Raw genomic sequence first — 25543 nt, 5'->3', positions numbered from 1 at the left:
TTCTTCAACTTAGAGGAAAAGCATCTAGTTTTCACCTTTGAGCATGATTTTATGTGGGCTTTTCATGTGTTTACTGTGTTGAGTTACTGTCCATCTGTTCCTAGTTTGTTGAGAGTTTTTACCATGAAAGAGTGTTGAGTCTTGTCAATCACTTTTCTGCATCTATATATGATTATGTGATTTTTATCCTTTATTCTATTAAACATATCACATTAATTGATTTTCATATGTCAAAGCATGCTTGCATCCAAGGGATAAATCCCACTTGGTCATGGTATATGATCCTTTTAATGTGCTTTTGGATGTTTTTTGGCTAGTATTTTGTTGAGGATTTTTGCACCTTTATTCATCAGGGATATTGGCCTGTAGTTTTCTTGTGGTGTCTCTGTTTAGTTTAGTAAGAGTAATACAGGCATAAAATGAGTTTGGAAGCATTCTTTCCTCTTCATTTTTAGAGCATAGCTTGAGAAGAATGGGCTTTAATTCTTCTTTAAAATGTTAGAATTCACCAGTGAAGCCATCTGATCCTGGGCTTTTCTTTGCTGGAAGATTTTTGATTATTGATTTAATCTTCATACCTGTTGTAGGTCTGTTCAGACTTTCTCTTCATGATTTAGTCCTGGTAGTTTGTGTGTTCGGAGAAGGCACTGGCACCCCACTCCAGTACTCTTGCCTGGAAAATCCCATGGACGGAGGAGCCTGGTGGGCTGCAGTCCATGGGGTCACGAAGAGTCGGACACAACTAAGTGACTTCACTTTCACTTTTCCCTTTCATGCATTGGAGAAGGAAATGGCAACCCACTCCAGTGTTCTTGCCTGGAGAATCCCAGGGACGGGGGAGCCTGGTGGGCTGCCGTCTCTGGGGTTGCACAGAGTGGAACACGACTGAAGCGACTTAGCAGCAGCAGCAGCAGGTTGTATGTTACTAAGAACTTCTCTTTTTTAAAAATATTATTCAGTTTGTTGGAGTATCATTTTTTTGTTGCTTGTTTTTCTGGCTGTGCCATGCAGCATGCAGGATCTTAGTTCCCCAGCCAGGGACTGAACCTGTGGCCCTTACGGTGGAAGGCCAGAGTCTTAAGCACTGGACTGCCGGGGAAATCCTATAATTATTCATAGCAATCTCTTATGTTCCTTCTTACTTCTGTGTCATCAGTTGTAAAGTCTCTTCTTTCATTTCTGATTTTATGAGCTCTCTCTTTTCTTAATCTAGCTAAAGGTTTGTAAATTTTGTTTATCTTTTCAAAAAACCCAACATTTAGTTTTTGTTGATTTCACCTATTGTTTTTCTCTTTTCTAATTCTTACTTCTGTTCTTATGTTATTTCCTTCCTTCTACTAACTTTGGGTTTAGTTTGTTCCTAGTTCCCTGGGATGTAAAGTTAGGAGTCATATTGTTCATTAAAAAACGGCTTTGCTTTCAATACAAGTGAAAACGTTATGAAAATAAGCCTTGTTTGTGGTCTGTGGCGGGTCCTCTGTGCCTTCCATGCTACTGGATGGTAGTCTCGAGAAAGGGAAAAGCCACAGTTCCTGTACTCAGTGAGCTCGACGGTTCCTACCAGGCAATCACCAGACTGTGGTGTTTCGAAGGAGGTCCTAGGACAGGGGAACATCTGGGAGTGAGGAGGCTGGCCCGGGGCGGGGGAGAAGGGAAAGCCCTGCAGTGATGGCCAGGGCAGCGCCATCTCTTTGGGTGGCAGAAACCTGTCCAAGCTGATGCTCTGCCTGGTTGACTTCCACCCACAAAAATCTCGGACCTCCAGCGTCTTCCACAAGGGAGGAGATGAAAATACCATTTAGGACCATGCCCCAAACTTCAGGTTGTGGTAAGAGAAGTTAAGCCCTGCAAGGCCAGCTGCAGTGGGTGGCATTTGCTCTAATCAGAGTGACCCCCCCCCCCCCCCCCCCCGATTAGAAGACGCCATTGGGACCAGCTGAGTGCAATCTTTCTCAGGTTCTCTTATCTAGCCAGTGAGCAGCCGAGGAGAGCACAGGCTGCAGGGATCCAGGGGATCTGAGATCCACCGCCAGAACTGAAAGTCTGTGGGGACTTGAGTAGTGTTTTGACTGATGCAAATGGCCCGCCTGAGACCCTGGCAGTGGATGAGGCTTCACTGGGTGGGCAGTGTTCGGAGCACCTGATCTCCAAGCAAGGCTGAGGCTCTTCTCACTGCCAGGGAAGTTCAGAGAGTAAATGGAAGCAGAAGGAAACCTAGGCTCCAGCTGACAGATAATTTCAGCCTGTCTTTTTCTAAATCTTTTTTTTTTTTTTTTTGGAGTGGGGATACTGATAGAAATAACTTCTATCTATCTCACTTTGCAAATCCCCAAATTAAAATCATGGCAAACATCATCCCATATTACCAAGTCACTGAACATTTCTAAACCTCATCTGAAAAGAAAACCCACAATACTTTCCTCATAAAATTGCTTGACAACTAAATGGGACAGTTTTGTTTAGCACCGGGCCTGAATAAGCCACGTCTGCCACCTAGTGGCGACATTAGGGAAGTGCAGATTTTATTTTTCAAGAAGATGAAAAATAGCTCAGATTGGGTGCTGCTGCTTAGTCGCTCTGTCGTGTCCGGCTCTTTGGGACCCCATGGACTGCAGCTTGCCACGCTTCTCTGTCCATGCGGATTCTCCAGGCAACAATACTGGAGGGGGTTGCCATGCCCTCCTCCAGGGGATCTTCCCAACAGGGATAGAACCCAGATCTCCCACATTGCAGGTGAGTTCTTTACCGTCTGAGCCACCAGCCCCAGATTAGGTGAACAGCTCCTAAATAGAAGGAAGGCAAACATCAGGACACTTCTGACTCCCTGCCTGCCTTCCTTAATGCACCAACTTTGAGAAATTTTTCTATGTTGATATTGGAGTCCTTTAAAAAGGTGGTTCTTAAAGTCGGTTCTTGAACTATTTCTTGGTCAGATGGAAGGTGAACCTACATTGCATCAACCATTTTTTTTGAGGTTCCCTGTTTTTCTTAGGATTTTAAAGGATGCTACTTTGAATTGGTAGTTCTCTTCCTGTCTCTCCCTCCCACCCCACTCCCATTTAATATATAATACCTTCTGTCGACTACAGATTCAGGTTTTGTGGTCCCAAAGACTGTACAATCTTAAAGTCATCTTGAAGGAAAGGGATACAAAATAAAAATTTGGCACAAAAGCTAATCTTTACTTGCATAGAAATGTCGGGGCTTAGAAAGAGGTCTGTGCAAGTGAGGGGCCCTGAGCTTGAGCTTTGCTACGTTTGCAGTGGCTCCAGCTTTGCATGGTTTTCTGGCTGCTCTGTCTTCCTGGTGCAACTAAGCGCTTCTCAAAGATTGCTTTGCTCTTCTGCGGTTTATAGAATATACCAGGGTTTATTCACTTTCTAAGATAGACAGCCACTTGCAGAACTTTCTTGATCTTTTCTCTTCTACCCGTGGATGAAAAGTGATTTTCTGTCATCACTCTGAGATTGTGACTCACTCTGGACTCATTCTTGCTCCAGCTGGGACCAAGACCTGAGAGGTTGATGAGTATGTGAAATGATACATGGCTGCATTGTATTGTAAGTAATTAAAACGTACTCCTATACTCCTGTAACAGACATACAAGTTTCTAGTTTTAAATTTTATGAGACCGTAGTAAATTTTGCTTTTGAACATGGCTATTCATTTATTTTTGCATTTATTTTTCCTTCTTCTAAATGATTTCCTAGAAACAAGAGTGGGATTCCATGATAATTGCTAGGTATCATTAAAATGTTTTTCCAGTAGAAATTTACTGACTTATAACCGTGGTGTTTCAATATTGTGCTGGCCCAGCCACTTCAGGTTCCCTGGGCTTGGGCTCCTGGATGTAAGAAAAATATGCTCCATTTCTTCCTTGGTGTAGTCCTTTTTGTTCATGGCATCAGGTATAGTCTGAAGAAATGAGCCAGAGGGGCTCCAGGCTCTGGAGAAGGTAGGAGTGTGCCTGGCAATGAGAGGTGGGGGAGGGTAAGTGGAACTGTGGAGTGTTCTCAGCCTTCCTCCACCCAGTTCCGGTGAGGCAAATGAGGTCCCCTGCAAATATGTGGGGTGTGTATGTGTGTGTATGAGTATGTGTGTTTGTGTGTGCGTGAGTTCAGTCATGTCTGACTCTTTGAGACCCCATGGACTGTAGCTTGCCAGGCTTCTCTGTCCATGGCTTCTCTAGGCAAGTATACTGGAGTGGGTTGCCATTTCTTCCTCCAGGGATTTTCCTGACCCAGGGATTGAACTCGTGTCTCTCGCGTCTCCTTCATTGGCAGACAGGTTCTTTACTACTGCACCAACCTATGCAGGGCCCAAGGCAAAAGTTCAAATGGAGGCCCATAAGCATGCATTTAAATATATTTTAAAAAATGAAAGTCACTCAGTCACGTCCAACTCTTTGCGACCCCATGGACTATACAATCCATGAATTCTCCAAGCCAGAATACTGGAGAAGGTAGCTGTTCCCTTCTCCAGGGGATCTTCCCCACCCAGGGATCAAACTGGGGTCTCGTGCACTGACTGCAGGAGATTCTTTACCAACTGAGCCATCAGGGAAGGCCACAGATATATTTAAAATTCATAAATCAAACAAAATGTTAAGTAAAATATGCTCTTCCTACTTTGACAAATACATCTTCATAATGACTTGGAAGGACAGATCTGAGTTTAGGATTCTGACTCCGTGGCACTCCACACAGGAAAAGGGCAGCGAGAAGAAAGCTGGCCCAGCCTGCTTGCTGCCATGGCGTCCTCCCACCCCTGAGACACGAACTCCAGAAGTGTGGCCCCTGGATCCTGCACGTCCAAACGCCACCCATACCCTCTGTAAACAGCCCCCTATAGTCTCTTCTTAGGCCTAGGGGGCAGCAGGGACCACCCTTAGGGGGATCACCCAGGGAAGAGACACATGTGGGCACTGGGTATGTGTTCAGGGCCATCTGGGCAGGGGATTCTGTGGTTCCTGGTACCTGGAGACCAGTCTCAAGAGAGAGCAGCTTGAGTCCCAGCTACATTTAACACTTGGTACAATGGACTCCTTGCCCTTCAGGGATGGGTGGGCAGACTGAGGCCCTCTGATGCATGGAGCCTAAGGCTGGGCCCCCCTTGCTCTGGGCTAAGAGATGTACTGGTAAGAACGTCCCTGGATAAAGTAAACTACCCCAGAAAGAGGACCTAAAGATACTCAAGGAAAAAGCCATCTGTCCACAGCTTGTCTGCAGTGAAGCCCACCAGGCAAAGTGCCTCAGTTATAGCTCAGAGCTTCCAGGCAGTTTTTAACATGAGTGAACAGCCAAGGATCACAAGTGTTTAAGGATAAATTCGACTGTAAAAGAGAATGACAGAGAAAGAGAAAGGGGGGAAAAAACTATCGAACGCAGACATAGTACAATGAAATGAAAACTTTAAAAAAAAAATGGAATCAATGATATAAGGGAAATCCAGAAAACAAGAATAACGTGGAAAATCAGAAAACAAGAATGTGAAACGAATCGCCAGTCCAATTTCGATGCATGATACAGGATGCTCAGGGCTGGTGCACTGGGATGACCCAGAGGGATGGTATGGGGAGGGAGGTGGGAGGGGGGTTCAGGATGGGGAACACGTGTATACCCGTGGCGGATTCATGTCGATGTATGGCCAAACCAATACAATATTGTAAAGTAATTAGCCTCCAATTAAAATAAATAAATTTATATTAAAAAAAAGAGTTCTTGAAAATTAAAAATGGGAATGCTGAAATTAAAATTTAGGTGAGGGACTTCCTTGGTGGTCCAGCGATGAGGACTCCACGCTTCCACTGCATGGAGGTGAGTTCAATCCCTAGTCGGGGAACTAAGATCCCACATGCTGTGCAGCACAGCCAAAATTTAAGAAAAAAAAAAAATTCAGTCAAGGAGAAGGAACATATAGTTGAGAAAAATCTCAAAAAATGTACAACAAAATAATCAAAGAGATGAAGAGGGTGGAAAAGTTAAGAAAATTACAGGGACTGGTTAGTGTCCAATACCCAATTAAGAGGAGTTTCAGGAAGAGCAAGCAGAGCAAACTGTGCAGAGGAAATTATCAAAGACATGATATAAGAACATTTCCACAAATCAAATAACTGGATCCCTAGGCTAGAAATAGCAATGGAGTCTCAATATGATGAATGAAAATGAACTCACACCAGGGTAATTTATCATGCAATTTCAATATACTGGGAGTAATGAGAAGGTTCAAAATCCTCCAGAGAGAGGGAAAATAAAAAGTTACATATATTATACAAAGTAAGTAATCGCCAGACCACACATCTTCTCAATGGCAATAATGAAGCAATGCCACAAACTGAGTGGAAATCATTTTCAACCTAGAATTGTATATCATGTGTGTTGCTGCTGCTGCTGCTAAGTCGCTTCAGTCCTGTCCGACTCTGTGCGACTCCATGGACTGCAGCCCACCAGGCTCCCCCATCCCTGGGATTTTCCAGGCAAGAGTACTGGAGTGGGGTGTCATTGCCTTCTCTGATCATGTGTGTTAGACTGTTGCAAAGATGACTGCAAGAGTCCCTCAGGCCTCTTTGCAATGTGACTTTGCTTCTCCCATCAGGGTGTGCTCAGCCGCTCAGCCTTGTCCGACTCTTTGCCACCTCATGGACTGTAGCCTGCCAGGCTCCTCTGTTCATGGGATTTTCCGGGCAAGAATACTGGAGAGGGGTGTCAATTCCTACTCCACGGGATCTTCCTGACCCAGGGATCAAATTCATGTCTCTTGCATCTCCTGCATTGGCAGGCAGATTCTTTACCACTAGCGCCACCTGGAGTGCAATCTTTTTCTCTGCTCCTTGAATCTAGGCTGGCCTTGACTTGCTTTGATAAAAAAATAGTGGTGAAAGTGACACAGCATAAGCTCTGAGCTCAAGGATCAAGAAACTCTTATGGTTTTGCCCTTGAACTCTTAGTATGCTACCCTAGGACTGCCAGTGGGAAAAAGCCAGGTCTAACTTACCAGATGGAGAAGGCGATGGCACCTCACTCCAACACTCTTGCCTGGAAAATCCCATGGACGGAGGAGCCTGGTAGGCTGCAGTCCATGGGGTGGCAAAGAGTCGGACACGACTGAAGTGACTTAGCAGTAGCAGCAGCAGCAACTTACCAGATGGAGGAGGAGAGACTCCTTAGCCAAGTCTACAAGTTCATAGATACATTTTCTATCTTCCAAATTATTGTGGGCAATTGTTTTCTCAATTGTTTTATTGTTACATAAAGTTATGACCAACCTAGATAGCATATTCAAAAGCAGAGACATTACTTTGCCAACAAAGGTTCGTCTAGTCAAGGCTATGGTTTTTCCTGTGGTCATGTATGGATGTGAGAGTTGGACTGTGAAGAAGGCTGAGCGCCGAAGAATTGATGCTTTTGAACTGTGGTGTTGGAGAAGACTCTTGAGAGTGCCTTGGACTGCAAGGAGATCCAACCAGTCCATTCTGAAGGAGATCAGCCCTGGGATTTCTTTGGAAGGAATGATGCTAAAGCTGAAACTGTAGTACTTTGGCCACCTCATTTGAAGAGTTGACTCATTGGAAAAGACTCTGATGCTGGGAGGGATTAGGGGCAGGAGGAGAAGGGGACGACAGAGGATGAGATGGCTGGATGGCATCACTGACTCGATGGACGTGAGTCTGAGTGAACTCCGGGAGTTGGTGATGGACAGGGAGGCCTGGCGTGCTGCGATTTATGGGGTCGCAAAGAGTCGGACACGACTGAGCAACTGATCTGATCTGATCTGAACACACGTAACCATATTCCCGGTTTTCAGTAGTAATTTTTTTTTACCACTATTTCTAGGACCTGGCTTCTTCACATGATAGTTTCAATTCCATATGCTCAGAGGGTGAGAACAGATCAGCAGCTGTAAGGATTCTTGAAGCCTTAGTTTCAGAAGTCACACAGTGCCACATCCAACATAGGCTGTCACAGTAAGTTACACAGTGATCCCCATTCAAGGAGAGGGGAAATAGACCCCATATTTTGATGGGGCAATTGGCAAAGTCACATGGCAAAATGTTGGGAGAAAAAAGGGTGGGAAGGGATGTGGCCAACCTTGCCAACAGAAGTACCACACCAAGGCAAGTGTGAGGCTGTCTGTGTGCTAGTCACTCAGTCATGTCCAACTCTTTGTGACCCCATGGACTGTAGCCTGCCAGGCTCCTCTGTCCATAGGATTTTCCAGGCAAGACTACTGGAGTGGGTTGCCATTTCCTCCTCCAGGGGAATCTTCCTGACCCAGGGGTCAAACCCAGATCTCCAGCATTACAGGCAGATACTTTACCATTTGAGCTACCAGAGAATAAAAATTACTTTTAGACATGAAAGTTTCAAAAATTTACATTTTCTCAGAAAGCTACTGGGCCCTGTATTTTTTTTTAAAAAATTGCAAGTGTAAACCAAGAAAGAATATGACATGTGATCTGAGAACCAGGGGTTCCCACACAAGAGGGATGCCAAGGAAATCCTGGGTAGGAAAGGGCTGAGAGGAGCAGGAGGGTGGAGGACGGCCAGAGGGGTGTTTCTGAGAGGAGTGTCCTAGGGCTAAAATATAGCATCGAGAAATTATTTGATATTATCGAAAGAGGCATTTTCAGAGCTGTTGCAGGATATGAGATCTAACTGGCTGCCCAAGAAAAAAATAAACAACTGAAAAAAATTGAGGCAAATATTAACTTCAGAAAAAAAACCAAAAAGGTGTTCAAGAAAGGCCATGTAATCATGTGAACTACTTGGCATAAAAGTGAACAATAATAACACAACCATTACTTAAAAAATCGTGAGGATTCCCCTGGTGGTGGAATGGATAAGTATCCCCTGGCCAATGCAGGGGACACGGGTTTGATCCCTGGTCTGGGAAGATTCCACGTGCTGTGGAGCAACTAAGCCCTCCCGCCACAATTACTGAGCCTGTGTGCTGCAACGACTGAAGCGGTGGGCCGAGAGCCTGTGCTCCAAAGGAGAGAAGCCACTGCAGTAAGAAGCCTGCTCACTGCAGCAAAGAGCAGCGCCTGCTCGCTGCAACTAGAGAAAGCCCACACAAACAACAAAGAGCCAGTGCAGCCAAAAACAAATAAATAAAACTTGTTATTGCTGTTTACTCACTAAGTCACGTTTGACTCTTTTGTGACCACATGGACTGTAGCCTGTCAGACTCCTCTGTCCAGGGGATTTTCCTGGCAAGAATACTGGAGTGGGTTGCCATTTCCTTCTCCAGGGGATCTTCCTGACCCGGGGAACCCGCATTGCAGGCCGATTCTTTACCAATGAGCTACCAGGGAAGCCCAAAATAGAAATCAGTAATAAATAAAAAGACTAAAAAAATAAGAATTTGACTAAAATCGTGATAAAACTATATTGGGATGATGGAGGAAGGAAGTCTGTAATGTAGCATGGTATAAAGTCAGTATATTCTCTAAAATTAGTTGATCAAAATAGAGCAGTGTCCTTATTATTTAAAAGTGAGTGCTTCTGGGAAGTGAGAAGGGAGGTAAGCGGTGATCATGAAACAGGGAACTGGTATTTTTTGTTATAACTCTTGACCTTTTAAACTACAAAAAGTTAAAACAGAATGATTTCAAAAAATACGTTGAGAAAAAAAGTTGGCTGTTAATCAGAGGAATATATTATTGCTAAGAGCAGTTTCAAGTGAGTTGTCAGGGCAGAAATCCTCAAAAGAATTGAGGATGGCCTCTATGATTAAATTTTTTGAAGGTTTCATTTTAGGTGCCAGTCCCTATTTAAAGTTTTAAAACTAAAATTGAGTAAGACAAATTCCAATCCTTTAAAGTCTTGTGGTTTAGAAGAGCAGGCATACCAGTAAGCAAGTATTTTCAATGCAACATGAAAAGAGCTACCATAGCCACAGTAGAAAGTAATCTGAGACCACAAAGGAAAGAGATACCATCCTTGTTTGGGGGTGAAGTTGGAGATGTCTCTCTAGAAGAGCTGATCTTAGAAATGTGTGTTGGAGGATAAGTGGGTTCAGCTGGCTAACTAGATAGGTAAGAGCATTCCAGGTTGAGAAGCTCACATGAAAAATCTCAGCATGTTTCAGTCAGTTCAGTCACTCAGTTGTGTTTGACTCTGCAACTCCATGGACTGCAGCAAGCCAGGCTTTCCTGTCCATCACCAACTCCCAGAGCTTATTCAAACTCATGTCCATCAAATTGGTGATGTCATCCAACCATCTCATCCTCTGCCATCCCATTCTCCTGCCTTCAATCTTTCCAGCATCAGGGTCATTTCAAATGAGTCAGTTCTTCCCATCAGGTGGCTAAAGTATTGGAGTTTCAGCTTCAGCATTAGCCCTTCCAATGAATATTCAGGACTGATCTCCTTTAGGATGACTGACTGGATATCTTTGCAGTCCAAGGGACTCTCAAGAATCTTCTTCAACACCACAGTTCAAAAGCATCAACTCTTCGGCACTCAGCTTTCTTTATATGCTCAGCTTTCAGCATGTTTGGGAAAGGGTAATAATTCAACATTGCCAGGATGTGAAGGAGTAAGTCTGGAGTGGTAAATTGGAGCAGATCTTAGACAGTCTTGTGGGTTTTGCATGTAAGGATTTTCCCCTGAGATATGACACATCTAATGTACATCTTTGAAAGATCACTGGCTCTGAGACACCTGTGGAAGCTCCAATGTAGGATGCAGGACTGGGGGTGGGAGACACATTGGAAGACTAGCATAGGAAGTGAGGGCCAGACAGAGGGAGAGTTGAGAAAGAGTTCAAAGGCTGATTCAGTGACAGGTCATAGTGACCAATAGGAGGATACAGGACCCAAAGATGTCTCTGATGTTTCACTCACGCACCAGAATCTATGGTGTGCCTTTTCTGTGCTAGGCACTCTGCCAGGCACTGGGGGCGGGGGGTGTATAGGGTTGAATATCACATGCTCCCTGCCCTACGCTGGTTTTCAGTTTAGTGGGAACACAGATATATATTAACAGAAACTGTAGTTGTGATGCTCTATTTTTACGAGGCGAACAGAGCCCAGAGGAAATGAGAAGAGCTGATGAAGAGGGAGAAGGTGAACTTAGAATGGGTAGAACTAATGAAGCTGAGAGAAAAGAGTTTGAAAAAAGTGTGGTCCATGGTGACAGATGCTGCTGAGAAAGTGGATGGCAAGGCTGAGGTGTCCCCCTAACGAGGCAACAAGGATGGCACTAATGGTCTCAGAATAGCAGGGAGGGCTGTCCATCAGATGTTTTGGGGTGTGGAGCAAAGAGGTGGTGACGATGCTGAGAAATGAATGTAGCTCTTGCTTTCAGAAGCTGATCAGGAAGTGAAGAAGAGATAAGCCACGGAGAGGCAGCCTTCATAAAGATGTAGTTTTTAAGAGAAAACACTTGAGTATTTACGCTCATCAGGACCAGCTGTATAACCTGTGGATCCCAATGCAGAATGAAACTTCCAGTCCTCTTGTTACATTGTTATGAATTTAAGGACCACAATAGCAGAGTGTGAAACCAGCGCGGGGCTCTTCTAAGAGCTGGGATCTGTAGGATTAGCCCAGGCTGTGTGCCAGGAGGCTGGTCCTGATTCTCAAGGGGAAGGAGCCCAGGAAGGAAGGAAGAAGAAGGCCAGATCAGTGACACAGGCTGATCCCAGAGGAGCCAGGAAGGGACTCAGGATCCAGATGAAGTAGAGCCTTGAGCAAGAAGAAAACCAGGGCTTTGGTCATCTCTTGAGATGGAGGAGACGGAAGATGGACATTCCAATGGAGAGGAGGGGAGTGGGAAGGGGAGGACTTCACCCTGGAGCCATGACCTTCTTTATTGAATAATCTGTAGGTGAAGGGGCAGAAGCTTGTGGCAGCCTGAGATGAATGGAGGGCCACCGTGAGCAGTGCTGAGAAACCTGGGAGGAGCGGGGTGGGTCATTAGAGTGGCTGCTGCCAGCAGTGGATGGGGTGGGAACATTCTTGGGACCTGCTAGCTGAGGCCAAGAAAGTGATACAGCATGGAGGTCACTGATGGGCTGGGATTCATGTAGGGACAGAGGTGAGAAATGGGGCGGCTAGAAAGAATGGAGGCCTCCCTCACTGAGGAGAAATGAAAATGGTGATGAAAATGGGAGGGTAGGAGGCAGGGGTTCAGAGCGGATGGGATTTTAGCCTCTGCCCAAGAGCTGATGGTGAGGTTGATGTACTGGCCTGTCTAAAGGACTCGTGCAGAGAGAACTAGCTCTGCAGGAACGAGCAGGTGTCACGGATCATGGTTATTTTAAGAACAGGCGTTAAGCCTGGACGTGCGTCGGGGAGGGTCCACGGAAACGGAAGGTCACAGGTGCGCGTGAAGAGGCTAAGCGTGGGACGCGGGGTTACTTCCCCTTGAAGCCAGAAGGGGAGCCACATGTCACAAAGTCGGCTTGTTTAGACGCGGATGTTGAGAGCCACTGAGTTTATTCCACGAGACCTGCATGAGGCACGAGGGTACCCGCGACCTTGGCCATAGCCTGGGAATGGAGAGAACCGGGAGTTCTTATTGGAAACGAAGGGGGTCACCCTCGAGCAGCGAGAAGCCTCGAGGCGCCGGGCAGGCCGAGGCGGGCAGCCTGCAAACCTTCCCTCCAAGTCCCTCCGTGCCCGGTGGGCCCCTCGCTCGCCGCGGCCTCCCTGCAATTCGGTGACCCCCCGGAAGCGCCCCTGTTGCCCCACTAGATCCATTTAGGGCTTTAGGAGACCTCACTGGCCAAAAGGCCGTGGGGATGCGGAGGATCAACCAGCACACGCAGCCCCCGAAGCCTCCCGCCTGGCGCCCTCCTGGGCTTGTTTCTTAAGAACCGCTGCCAGCGATCCCCGGTTCACCCTCCTCCTTCTTAGCTTCCTTCTCTCCGAGGGAAACCTCCCCGGAACCCTGCCCAGGGCTCCAGGTGGCTGCCACTACCCTGCTTACTTTCTTGCTTGTCGGGGTGGGGTGGGGTGGGGTGGGGCGGGGGGCTTCCTCGCCTCCTGGTGCCCAGCTGGGGCTTTCCGAATCCAGGCAGCAGGAGTCCGGCCGCCGCCGCCTTCATCTGGAAAGAGTTAAGCCTGCTTTCAGATGGATAAGATGCCCGAGGACGGCTCTGCCCCCACCCGCCCTACACCTCGGTTCCCCTAGCTCCGAGGGGTGCAGCTCGGCCGGGGCGCACGTGCTGCGGGGTCTGCCCGCGGAGCTTTGTGTGTGGGGAGGGTTCGGGGGTCTTTCCGCCAGCGCACTCGGCCCAGGGCTGCGGATACTGCGCGAGCCGCTCTCCCTTTCGCGTTCCTAGCGGCGAGTCGCGTGGGTCCCTGCTGGCGCGCGGGGGACGCAGAAGGGGAGGAGCCGGCGAGCCCCGGGAGGAGGGGGCCCGCCGGCCCCGCCCCCGTCCCGCCCCCCGCGGCCGGAGCCCGGGCTGCAGCCAGGCGCGCCGGAGCCTGCGAGCCCGCGAGCCAGCGAGCGGCGGCCGCGGCCTCCCCTGCTTGCGGTGACCCCCGTCGATCCCGGGGCCCGCGCCCCCCTGGGGCAGGGATGCATCATGGCCACTCTGGCCTGCCGGGTGCAGTTCTTGGACGATACGGACCCTTTCAACAGCACCAACTTCCCCGAGCCCAGCCGGCCGCCGCTGTTCACGTTCCGCGAGGACCTCGCGCTCGGCACCCAGCTGGCCGGGGTCCACCGACTGCTGCGGGCGCCGCACAAGGTACGGCCGGGCGGGAGGCGGGGTGGGGGGGCGGGCTGGGCCCCTTGGGCGCAGTCCCTGCTGCGGGACGCGCCGGGGTAGGGGCGCCGCGGGCGAGCTGAGCTGGGTGCGGCCGGGGGACCAGCGCCCAAGGGCAGACCTCCCCTCTCCCCGTTAGGCAGAGGGGTCCGGGCACGCGCCGGCTGGCTCGGGATCGCCCGGGCCGGCGAGGAGGACCGCCCCGCGTTCCGGCCCAGAGCGGGGGCGGGCAAGGCCGAACAGGTGCGGCGCCGACCGGAGGCGGGATGCAGAGGGTTCCCCGCGCCTCGCCGTTAGCTCGGCCGGGTGGGCGGGGTGGGTTCGGACGCCGGCGGTCGGTCCCCGCACCCTGGCGGGCGGGCGCCGAGCTGCGCGCGGAAAGAACCCGGGCCCCGGGGACTCTGGTCCTTTCGAGGAGGGCCCCGAGCGACGCCCGGGACAAAACCTCTTCGACCTTTGGGGCCGCTGCAGGCGGCAGCGCGACCCTCGAGATAAAGCACGCTTCCCGGGGACGCCTCTCCTTCCACCCCTGGGGGCGCCGCGGAGGACGCCGCCAGCGCTCAGCAATCGTGCTCAGAGCAGCCCCTTTTTTCTTAGAAGCAGGTGGTCTTTGGGGAGCAGTGGCCGTGGGAGGAGGGGCGGGGGCGCCGAGGGGCGGCCCTCGTGCACAAAGCCCGAAGTGAGTGACCCCTGGGAAGAATGGCTTGATTTTTTTTTTTTTCTTTTTCTTTTTTAACCCTTTGCGGGACAGGCATCTTGCAAAGTGTGTGTATTGCAAAGAGAGCTGGGCACTGAAAGCCAACCATTTAGTTTACCCAGGAGAACCCTTCCTCCCACTTCATAGAGTGACTGCATCTTGAATAACTTTCCTGGTACTTCACCCCCCCCCACACACACCCCCCACCTCCCCGGCTTAGGGTTCATATCAAAGCTTGTAGATGATTTATTCTTTGAGGATCAACAACTGATAAATATTTGGAAGCGTTAACACTTGATGACAAGAAGAACAAAATTAAGTTTTAAAAATTCCTTAGGTTTCTGTATGTTGTTCACCTGCCTTGGAAGAAGGGAGGGAGGTTGATGTGGAAACCAGTGAACTTTGGCAGTGGTGTCCGTTGGTAGTATATCACGGCTCCCCCCTCCCCTCCCCAGCCCCCATTACTTAATGAGTAACCCATCTTCAGGAATGAGGAGTAGGGCAGTTCTATCTCCTTTTCTCTGTGTTGGTGCAGGATGGATAGTCCCGGGAATCCCTGTGGTCATGAAAGGTTGGGTTGGGAGATGGGGAGACAGAAAGATGTCTTGTGGATTCAGCTTATCAGGATCACTTTGTCAGTTACTTGGTTCCTTGATCAGTGAATTCAGTTAAAAATCTTTGTAGGGCTTCTTCAGCATGGTTGTTTCATTCATTATGGTCTCTGATTATAGTGATCCTTTGTTGAAACCGCAGAAGACTCATAATTGTGGCCCTGTGACCTTGAAGTGGTTTCCTTGGATTTCAAACCCAGGGTTGACCTTTCAAGCTGGAAACTGACATACATTTTTATGTTTCCATGGATGAGCCCTGTAGCCTGATCCAGCGTTCCTGGTCTGGTAGGAGATCCCAATGCCCCAGCGTTACGCTGTCCCCCGCCCCCATGCCCCCAGAAAGCCACAGCACAGCAGATGCACTGGCTCACAGGACTTTCAGCGATGACCCTTGTGGAATAAACAGAACCTGAAGACGTCCCACAGACACCCTTGATCCCTTGTCTTGGGGGGCCCGGCCAGCCTCAGTCTCAGAGTCTGTTGCCTGAAGACCCCTGTCGTACCATCAGATGTGTGGCATGGTTGTTCACATCTAGAGCCAACTCAGTGGCTGGTTGTATTAGCCAGGGTTCTACAAAGCAGAATTCAGGGCATTTCTGTGCCCAGGTGTGCATTACTATTGTAAAATGCTGGTTAATTTCCAGCAGGAGATCTCCCAGATTGAATGATCCATCTGTGATAGACAGAGCTAATGAGTTTTGAGTGCTTGGTATGTAGGTGTGTGCTCTACTAGGGATGTCAGTGTGGCATCTCATTTCATGTTACACATATCTGTCAAGTGCTGACTTTTACTGGACCTGTTTGATGGATGAGGAAACTGAGGCCAAGAACAGTTGAGTAACCTAGTTTCTCTAAGAGTGGGAGCTGATATTGAAACGTGGTCTGTGTGACTTGAGACCCCACTGCTGTTCTGCTCCCTGGACCAGTCGTTTGGCCAACTCCGCATCTACTCTGGCTTCTGTTCCATTAACTCGGGGAGTTCCCGACTCAGTTTTCTAGGCCAGGTACTTTTTGGCCTGGGGCAAGTGAATGTTACTAGCATGAGTAAGAGCACTGAGACAGAATTGCTGACCTGATAGAGTTCACAGCCAGAGGGGGAAACAAATTGTTACCAACCTGGCTATGAATTAGCTAACGGTGAGGGAGTGGGCATGCCCCTGCCATGGGTCTCCTTGAGCCCGGCCTGGCAGGAAGATGAGTTTCTGGAGCAGGGGATATTCTGGGTGGTGAAGGGGGAGAAGCGTGACTGTGAACTTCAGAAACTCTTAGCATCCTCAGCCATCTTACCTGGGAGTGCAGACTTTTGCTCGAAGTAGATGGCATACACAGAAAAGTGTGTAGGCCCCACGTGAGCAGCTGGATGAATTTTCACTAAGTGGACACACCTGTGTAACACACCCCTCAAAGACCCTGCAGAGGGTCTTAATTTGTAAAGTTCCCCTAAGGAACCTCTGGGAACCTCTGAATTGGTTTACCCCTCATGTCCTTCTCAGCCCAAGCTTGAGCCTATGTATCTTTTCCTAACCTTGGGAAGTATGTATAAATTTATCTTTTGTTTGCTGACTCCATTCGAAATTAGTTGTTCATTTAAACCATTGACTTGGACAGAAACAACACATTGTTCTTATAATGTTTTCTTTTTTTTCCCTAAGCTGGTAGACTGAAGCCTCCCCTCCCCCCAGATTTTTATAGTAGTTCCTTGAGGATGATTAAATAAATGATTGGTCTGATAATAAAAAGGTCAGTACAGAGAATAGGTACCGTATTCTCACTGGGGAGATGTTTATTCTGGTGGTTATATGTTTTATCTGGACTATGTGAGGCCTTTTGTTTTCAAATGCTGCATGAACAGGTGTTTATTTCTGGTTTAGTGCCTTAAAAAGAATTATAATTATAGGACTTCTAATTTACAAAAAACTGTGCAGTAGAATTAACAGAATCATGGACCTTTCAAAGCATGAATGTATTTGGATTAATTGGTGCTAAAGGCAAAGACTCTAAGGATTCTTATTTCTTTTTGAGAGGCAAACTGAAATTGTAGAATATTACAAAAAAGTGCTAACTAGCATGTGTGTCAAAATGGCAATTATGACCTAATAATTTAATTCAGGAAATGTTTCCCTGGCTGCTGTGGACTAGAGAGTAGAGAATAATAGCTCTCAGGTTCTGGCCACTTGCCTGCGCCAAGCACTGTCCCAGACATGCATTCTTCTGCCAAGCCCGAGACCACCCCATGGGTCAGGCACTGGGACAGTTGCATCTTAAAGCCGAAGAGCCCGAAGCAAAAAAAAAAAGTCAGCGGGCCATGTGAGTGGGAAGTTCCAGGACTGGCATTTGGCACCAGGTCCGAGCCCTTAATGACTCTACTTCTGTGTCTTGAGTTTCCTCCTTCCAGGCAGCCTGCCCACGTTTCAGAGTTCCATCCTCTCATTGGATTAGCCTGGACAGTGCCCTGTTCATTCCTTTCTCACTGCCTTTCTCTTTGTGGTTCCCTTGCTGCCTCGGCTACACCACCTGCAAGACAGCTGATTGCTGTGAGGATTGGAACCTTGGTCCTCCGCGTGTGGGCTGGGTGTCACCTGGGCTCTTAGAAATGCACTCTCAGGCCTCCCCAGGCCTGCGGAGTCAGAATGTGTGTTTTCCCAAGATGCATTGAAGATTCCTGTGCACACTGCAGTCTGGGCAGAGGGGACTAGAGGTCATTTAAGTTAGACTCAGTGCAGGGCTAAGAGGGTTTTCCATGCGCCCCCTGTTCACACATACCTGCCTTGAAGGTAAAGACCTGGCTGCCCAGTTCTCCAGGGTTCTCCCTGAGGCTGAGCAGCACTAAGACGAAGCGTGCACTGAGATGATTGATGGGCGTCAGTTTTAGAACACAAATCCACTGGTATTACTGCTCTAATGAATTTCCACCTTAATCCTCTTAAGGGACACATCTGTTTGTTACATTACATTAAGATTTTTTAAAGATGAGGTCATTAGTAAAGTTGGCCAGTGTGTTGTGTCACACAGCATCTTAGGACAAAACTGTTTGAGAATGTTGTATGAACAGCTATGGGCGTCTCCAACCCGAGTTGACTCCCAGTCTACCGTAATTAGCTCAGTTGGTTGGAGCTGGGCTATTGGGATCAGGCTCGTGGGATTGAACCCTTTATGGGTCAGTTGACTTTGTGCCATGCGTGGCCACAGACTGCATCAGGAACCCAGTTGGATGTCCAGCGGGCGCAGGTATGGCTCCCTGCCAGGGTCTGGGTGGGGGTGGTCTGGCAGAAACCTTTGGGGGTGAAGGGCTACTGTATAATGCGCTTGTTCTAGGCACTGTTCAGTGAGCCTTGGCGTTACAACCCCATTAACCTCACAAGAGTTAGTGCAGACCGACAGTGGTGTCTGCAGTTAACAGATGAGGAAACTGAGGCACAGGGAGCTTAGGCAGGTTGTCTAAGGTCACACTACCTTTAAGTGGAGGAGCTGGGATTTAAGGTCAAGTCTTTTTTTACTCCAGAGCCTGTAGCCAACTGTGTCCCATTATTAGAAAACTGGCAGAGCACATGCGCTCTGTGCTGGGCGAGGGGAGGGCGGAGGGGGCTGCCTGTCACAGGCTGTGAGTTAAGTCGTGAGCTCTGCTAAGTCCTTCCAGTGCAGAAGCTCTTGGGAGTCTGTGCCTCTTGCCCTCGGAGTCCAACCTGCTTCCCTCTGGAAAACACAGTACTGCCTTTGCCCTCCTCCTCTGGACTCTGAAATGTTCGTCTTTAACGGTGGCAGATTTAAAACTGATTAACGTGCTGAAACCAACTCAGGAGCAACCCCCCCCCCACCCCCCAACTCCAGCCTGCGTCCCCCTCCATGGTTTATTTTTCTCTGAAGTGTCCCTGGAACCTTCCTGTCCTCAGACGGAGGACAGTCACCTCTCCTGCAACCTCCGTACTGTACCTCTGGCCAGCTCAGGAGTGTCCCGGCTTTAAACCCGGTTTTCTAATCTGAGTAGCTGGTTCCACGTCTGTGGGGCATTTCCAGTCTTGAGTTTGTCAGCATCTGGTCCTTTACGGAGGCAATCAGACTGCTTTTTGTTTGTTTTTGTTTTAGCTATTTTATTGGGTTATGTTACTGTGCCTTGTTCTGAACTAAGTAAGAAAGAATGGGGAAATTGTTACAATGAATGTTAAACCTCACCACAGGGATGTAATCAACAAAATCCAGATTGGGGGAAATTATAGTTTCTCTAACAAATAAATGGTAAAGGAGAAGTTGGAGATGGAAGGAAACCTTAGATTAAAAGAGATTTAAGAGATATATCCACCGGTTGCAACGTGTGGCTCTAACTGGATGCTGATTCAAACAAACACATTACAAACAAATATTTGAGACCATTGGGGAAACCTGAACAGTGACTTCTGGATATTAAAAATTAGTAAAGTTAAGTTAATAAAAATAAAATGAATAACAGTATTTAACATTAAAATTATTAAAGTGGATAATAATATTGTGCTGTTTAAAAGTTTGTGTGTTTCAGAGATACATACTGAAATATTTATAGATGAAATCATATAATTTGCTCCAAAATAATCTTGGTTGAGGGGCAAGAAGTAGGTGGGTGAATATATAGAGGAAACAAGATAGACTATGAGTTAGAGCTGGTTGATAGATATATGGGTGAGTCATTAGACTATTTTCTGTACTTTTTCATACATTTAACTTTGTTTTTAATAAAAGAGATAAAAAGCTAGGTTATGGGTTCTAAGGTTCCCTTTGGGTTCACAGTCCTTTCATTAAGTGTCAATGTGTGTCCTAAGTGTGTTTGCTATGACTGAGGTGGTTGATCAGCAAATTTTTTTGTAGTGCCTCTACTGATATTTAAGTCCAGTGCTCCCATCCTTGATCCCCTACTGCTCTATCTGTAGTTTAATTAAATGAAAGAGAAAGGAAAGGAAAGTGAAGTTGCTCATAATTACTATTAAGTGTGCCACACCCTGGATACCTGGCTTTCAACCCTCCTGACCACCGTGAGGGGACTTCCGCCCTCTGACGTCATCACGTAGGCTGCAGGCGCTGGAGGGGTGTGAGTGCCCGACCCGCGGGGAAGCAGCTGGCTGACCGCCGCCTGAGGGGTACAGTCTCCACTGCCTCCCTGACTTCCATCTTATCCACAGCTTCAACGGATGTTTCTGGGCTCCCCGATCCCCTAAGTAGTGTATTCTTGGGCTAACACCCCCCCACCCCCACTGTCTTACTCACAAGTTTATAGCAAATCTTAATGGAATGAGGTGGAGGTTCCCTCCTTGCCTGGGAACCTGGCCATTAATAGGAAAAAATGAAAACTTAGAGATGGGGTCCATTCATTGGGTTTTAATGGAGGGAACAGTGTAGGAATCAGGCCTGTGTGACCAGCTAAGGAGGAAACAGGGTCAGAGTACGGCCCTTCTCTGCTCCAAACCTCCCTCAGCGCCCCCTGCCATTCAGGGTCACCCAGGCCCTTGAGGGGCTGGCCTGCTGCTCCCTGAGGTTTGGTTGCTTGGTTTGTTTCATGGTCTGCTTGGTTTACTGGTCTAGCCCTAGAACTCGGAACAGTGCCTAGAACATTGTTCGTGTAAATAGCTGTTGAATGATAGAGTCAAAGGGAAAAAAGAGGGGTCTTCTCACCCCAGCCATGTCCATGCAGAAGTCCCTTCTGTGAAGCCCCTGGTCAGACGTGTTCTAGCTGCTTCTCCTTGGATGACAGAGAGCAGTTGGCACCCTCCCTTTAAGGGTGGCCTTTCTCCATTTTTAAAAAATTTATTTAGTTTTTAATTGAAGGATAATTGCTTTACAGAATTGTGTTGTTTTCTGTCAAACCTCAACATGAATCAGCCATAGGTATACATATGTCCTCTCCCTCTTGAACCTCCCTCCCACCTCCCTCCCCATCCCACTCCTCTGGTGGTGGTTTAATCACTAAATCGTGTCCTACTCTTGTGACCCCATGGACCAGGCTCTTCTGTCCATGGAATTTCCCAGGCAAGAGTATTGGAATGGATTGCCATTTCCTTCTCTCCTGGATCTTCCTGACCCAGGGATCGAACCAGAATCTCCTGCATTGCAGGCAGATTATTTACCCTGAGCTACCTGGGAAGCCCCTAGGTTGATACAGAGTCCCTGTTTGAGTTCCCTGAGACACAGCAAATTCCCATTGCTTATCTATTTTACATATGGTAATGTAAGTTTCTCCATTTTTGACCTTTATTTGTTAGAATTTATTCTTTATTTGTCCCTGATTTTCACCGGGAAAGGTGGATCCTCATATCCCCACAGATGGGGATGAAAGTGGATCTGGACCATTAATTGCCTGAGTGAGTCCAAGAGGATGGAAATAGGATGGATAAGGCAGAAGAACCATGACCTCAGGGTTTGGTAAGTAGAGTGACCTGTGACCTACAGAGAGTGCTGGAAGGAGTTATGGAAAGTGTGGATACTTTTCCCAGTGATGACAGAAGTAAAAAGCTGCTTTCTTTTTGTGTTGAAGCTGAGTCGTCTGGATTGTTTTTATTACTCAAATCAATATGTGTATCTTGATATGTGTATGTCCGGTACCCTAAGGCATTTTCACACTTGCAATTCCATTTTGCTGTTTGTGTGGAATCAGGGAGACATCGCTGGGGAGAGGTTACAGCTAACAAAGCTAGATTCAAGGAGGGGAAGGCCAGGGAGCAAAGAGTCTGTCCTTATGAAACAAACAAAGCGTCTGTTCCCATCACAGAATGAGCATGTGTATGTATTTTGAGACTACAGAAAAGCACACTGAAGAAATAGAAATCACTTTTCTTACCACCCAAAGGGAACTATTCTTAACATGTTCTACTAGAATTAAAATATACCACTGTATTTGTGTAGTGTGTCATCTTTAATGTATGTACCATGGCCCATGTCAGCATTGCTCTGTGAGGGAAAAGTCTCTGTTTTCTTCAATGTTTATTTGTCCTGTGTGTGTGTGTTAAGTCGCTTTAGTTGTGTCTGACTCTTTGAGACCCTATGGACTGTAGCCTGCCAGGCTCCTTTGTCTATGGGATTCCTTAGGCAAGAATACTGGAGTGAGTTGTCATGCCCCCTTCCAGGGGATCTTCCTCACCCAGAGATTGAACCTGTGTCTCTTATGTCTCCTACACTGGCAGGTGGGTTCTTTACTACTAGTGCCACCAGGAAGCCTTGCTTTTCTGGTAAGGGCACTAATCCCATCAGGGGGTCCTACCCTCATGACCTTATTTAAACCTAATTACTGCCCAAAGGCCATGATAGCATCGCATTGAGGAGTAGGGCCTCAACATATTGCGGAGACACATTCACTTCCTGACAGCCAACACGCATTATAAAATTGTACATATGGAAATGTAGGTAAGAAATGTTTAAGATGGAACGAGTAGCTTCCTTCTCCCAGACCTGCTCGCTACACCCCTTCTGCATCTCCCTGTTTGGAAACATCATGAGAACTGCTCATCAGCCTCAGCTCCTCTGCGCCTATCCCGTCCCTTGCTTTCCATTCCCAAGTCATCCGGGCTCCCATCTGGACTCTGTATGTAAGTGCTCTGATCTACCCCCAACCTGCTTTCTCTGCCGCCGCCGCCTTCTTGCTGGTGGTTTCCCATTATTATCAGGGTAAAGTCATAGCTTGTCATAGGACACCCAGGCCTCTCTGGGACCTGGCCTCCTGTCTGCCACTCCCAGTCGGTCCTGACCGTCCTTCCCTCCCCATCACTCCCCATCCCTCGCTGTGCTGAAATGCTTGCAGTTTCACAGAGAGGCTGCCCTGGTGGTTCAAGCCCATGGCTCTCCCCAGTCTGCCCCTCCACCCTCCAGCTTGGAGGGAGACCGTGCCTGTGGGTCATCTCCACTGCCTTTCATGGCCCCCTCCCCGTCCCGTGCAGGCCCCTCGCCTCCTCCCACCTGTGACGCTCTGGTTCTTCATCCCTTCTTACCATCTCCCCACCAGCTATAAACCTTTAGTAGCAGAAAGTGCATTTCAACTCCCCACTCAGCTCACAGTTCCTCGAAGAGTGCCTGATACACAATAAGCCCCAATAAAAGAACCAAAGAAAGTTAAGTGAAAAAGTGCAGCTGTATTTATATACATGATGACTCTGCAACAGGAGGGCCTTCAAGAGCCAATATCCTCACATCTTTTTCAGGTTCCTAACCTCCAAACGTGATTTGCATGTCACAATTTCCCTCACAAACTGTGGCTGAGTGAGGTATAACCAGCTCTTCAGAGCCTCAAAACCTTATTTTCTGGCCTCTTCCACACCAAGCCCAGGCCATCCCCTGAGGCAGGAAGCCTGGGGTTGGCCAGAGAAGGCCCACCGTCGGTCAGCATCGTTTCTTGTTGCATTGGCAGGGGTGGGTGCGTGCTCCGGGGCCCTCCTGGGTGGGGGTCCCGAGGTCTGCTCCGTGGGGCCAGGCTTGAGGCCTGTAGGGCCAGGCGGGGGAGCACTGACTCATGCCCATTTTCCCATTTGTTCCCGAGCCTTCCTGGTTGACTGCTGCTGCCCAGGCTGGGCGCGGGGAGGGCGAGGAGAGTTGTGAGCTGGTGTGTGTGTCTGGGGCGGGGGGTGGGGGACAGAGGTGGCCGCAGTGAGTGGTGGGGATTCTGAGCAGAGGATGGATCTGGGAGACTGGAGGGGTGCCTGCAGAGTCCAGCCACCCTTCTTGCCCCCAGGGGAGATTCAGGTCTTTGCCAACTGCGGTGGCTATGGGGAGATTTTATTTCAGGCGATGGCACTCACCTAAGAGGGATCTATTACCCCTTTTCAGGATCAGATGGTAGCTGCAGCCACAGGAGAGCCTGTCTGGCTTCAGATCGCAGCTTCCATAAATCACCAGCCCCTCTGGCTTCTGCACGACCAGGGAGTTTCTCAGTGGCTGGTGTCTGAGTGCCCTGTGCCTGGGGGTGAGGAGGCCCGTCTAGTCCTCTTGGGGTCTCCCATTCAGATTTAGCAGGGCCGGGTGTCTGGGGGCAGGGAAAAGAGAGCAGCTGGGCACCCTGTCCAGAACAATAGTCATGGATATGAGTGGTTTTTTGTTCCCAGAATTGGGTGCATTTTTGTGGACGGTGATTCATCCCTGAATATGCCAGGAGCAGAACCACGGCGTGTCTGTGCAGTTCACAAGGCGCTGGGACACAGGCTCGCCTGGCTGGTCCTCACACAGCCCTGCAGGAGGGGGCGATGGGCTATGTAGGCCCCGTCTCCAAGTTGAGAAAACTAAATTCACATTGCTTTCAGGACTGAAACATAAAGATGGCTAGAGCTCACATACATGTCTTCTGACTTCAGGCTCACTACGGAGTGAACACAACTGGGGGGATATTTCTGCTGAGTTCATAGACCTCACAGGTAACGACTTGGTGATTATTATAATTTTATTTTTTTTTGAGAGCTGGGGAGCAGGCGGGGCTGAGTGGGAAGCTTTATTTCTATCGATGCCACTGATCCCAGCACATGATAATCATCTCCTTTATTGTGGTGCTTGGTTGGAGAAATAAGTCAGAAAAGTGAAACGGCCTCTGAAGGCAGCACGTGACTCACGTCTAAGTGGGATGTAGGCAGCCTGGCCTGTAGCAACGTCAGAAGTGGGAAAACTCCATGTGGACTGCGCAGTCCAGAAAGCCTCCTGGAGAGAGCAGTGGGGTGTGAGTAGGTGAAAGGAAACGGGAAGGCCGTCCATGCGGGTGAGAAGCAGATGGGAGGCGTGTGGGGATCAGGTGCGGATGGCTCTGGGTGAGTGAGAAGGGCCTGCTAGCTGTGGGCCACAGGCTGGGATGCTACCAGCTGTGAGCACAAGACTGAGAAGTTACTTCCATTCCATGTAGGGAAACATGAAGAGAAAGAAAGGGAACAGGAGAAAAAGCCAGAAATTTGGGAAGGAAATGATTATAGAGAAAAATCTAGGGAAGGGGGAAACAGGGAAAGGAAGACAGAGTAGGATGGTCAGGCAGTGACTGCAAAGCCACCTTGTGAGGAATGCCTGGGAGGATGAGGAGCTCGGGACCTGCCACGAGGGGCACATGGCCTGGGCCTGGGGCAGGGTCTCTCAAAGCCCACGGCCGCGTCGCCGCCGATTCCTGGTGGGCTGAGGGGCTCGCCAGCGAGGCTTCAGGTATGACCCTTTCTCCCACCTTCCTCGCTTTTGTGGGTGTCTGCTCAGTGTCAGGCTCTGTTGGAGCCAGCGCAGGCACTAGAGTGAGTGAAACAAGAGTCGGTGAAGTGGCTGGGCCCCAGTTCCAGCCTGCTCCCTCTCCTCACGCTTTGGAACGTAGCATCTCCCTTGTGGGGCTGTTGTGAACAAAACCAAAAATGGATCCTGCTATTGCGTGTCCCTGGGGACTGCCACTTGGCTTTCGTGGTCTCCAGCCCTACTGCTCCATGGGCCTGGGCAGGCTGTGCTTCTCTTTTCGTGGACACCCCCACCCTGTCCCCCCTCCGTCATCTCCCCCACCTCCCCTGCCGCTGCAGAGACAAAGCAGAACCTTCATCCGCAGCTCCTGCCCCCACTA

The 25543-nt window shown here is 48.7% G+C and overlaps 1 protein-coding gene across 12 annotated transcripts in view; it reads left to right on the top strand.

Moving 5' to 3' along the window:
- The first annotated feature begins 13420 nt into the window (after positions 1 to 13420).
- Positions 13421 to 25543, top strand: part of FHOD3 (formin homology 2 domain containing 3) — a 522587-nt gene continuing 510464 nt past the window's right edge. For 9 of the 12 annotated variants that reach the window (XM_019986698.2, XM_019986697.2, XM_070778524.1 and 6 more), the window contains exon 1: positions 13421 to 13701. In XM_019986698.2, coding sequence (XP_019842257.2) covers positions 13537 to 13701 — 165 coding nt within the window. In that variant the 5' untranslated portion in view covers positions 13421 to 13536. The remainder of the gene's footprint in view (positions 13702 to 25543) is intronic. The other 3 variants (XM_070778526.1, XM_019986701.2, XM_019986700.2) reach the window with 1 other exon arrangement.

Source organism: Bos indicus, chromosome 24 (genome assembly GCF_029378745.1).
Source record: "Bos indicus isolate NIAB-ARS_2022 breed Sahiwal x Tharparkar chromosome 24, NIAB-ARS_B.indTharparkar_mat_pri_1.0, whole genome shotgun sequence".
Taxonomy (NCBI): domain Eukaryota; kingdom Metazoa; phylum Chordata; class Mammalia; order Artiodactyla; family Bovidae; genus Bos; species Bos indicus.
The sequence above is the reverse complement of the archived record's forward strand: the minus strand, read 5'-3'. Positions and strand labels throughout refer to the sequence as shown.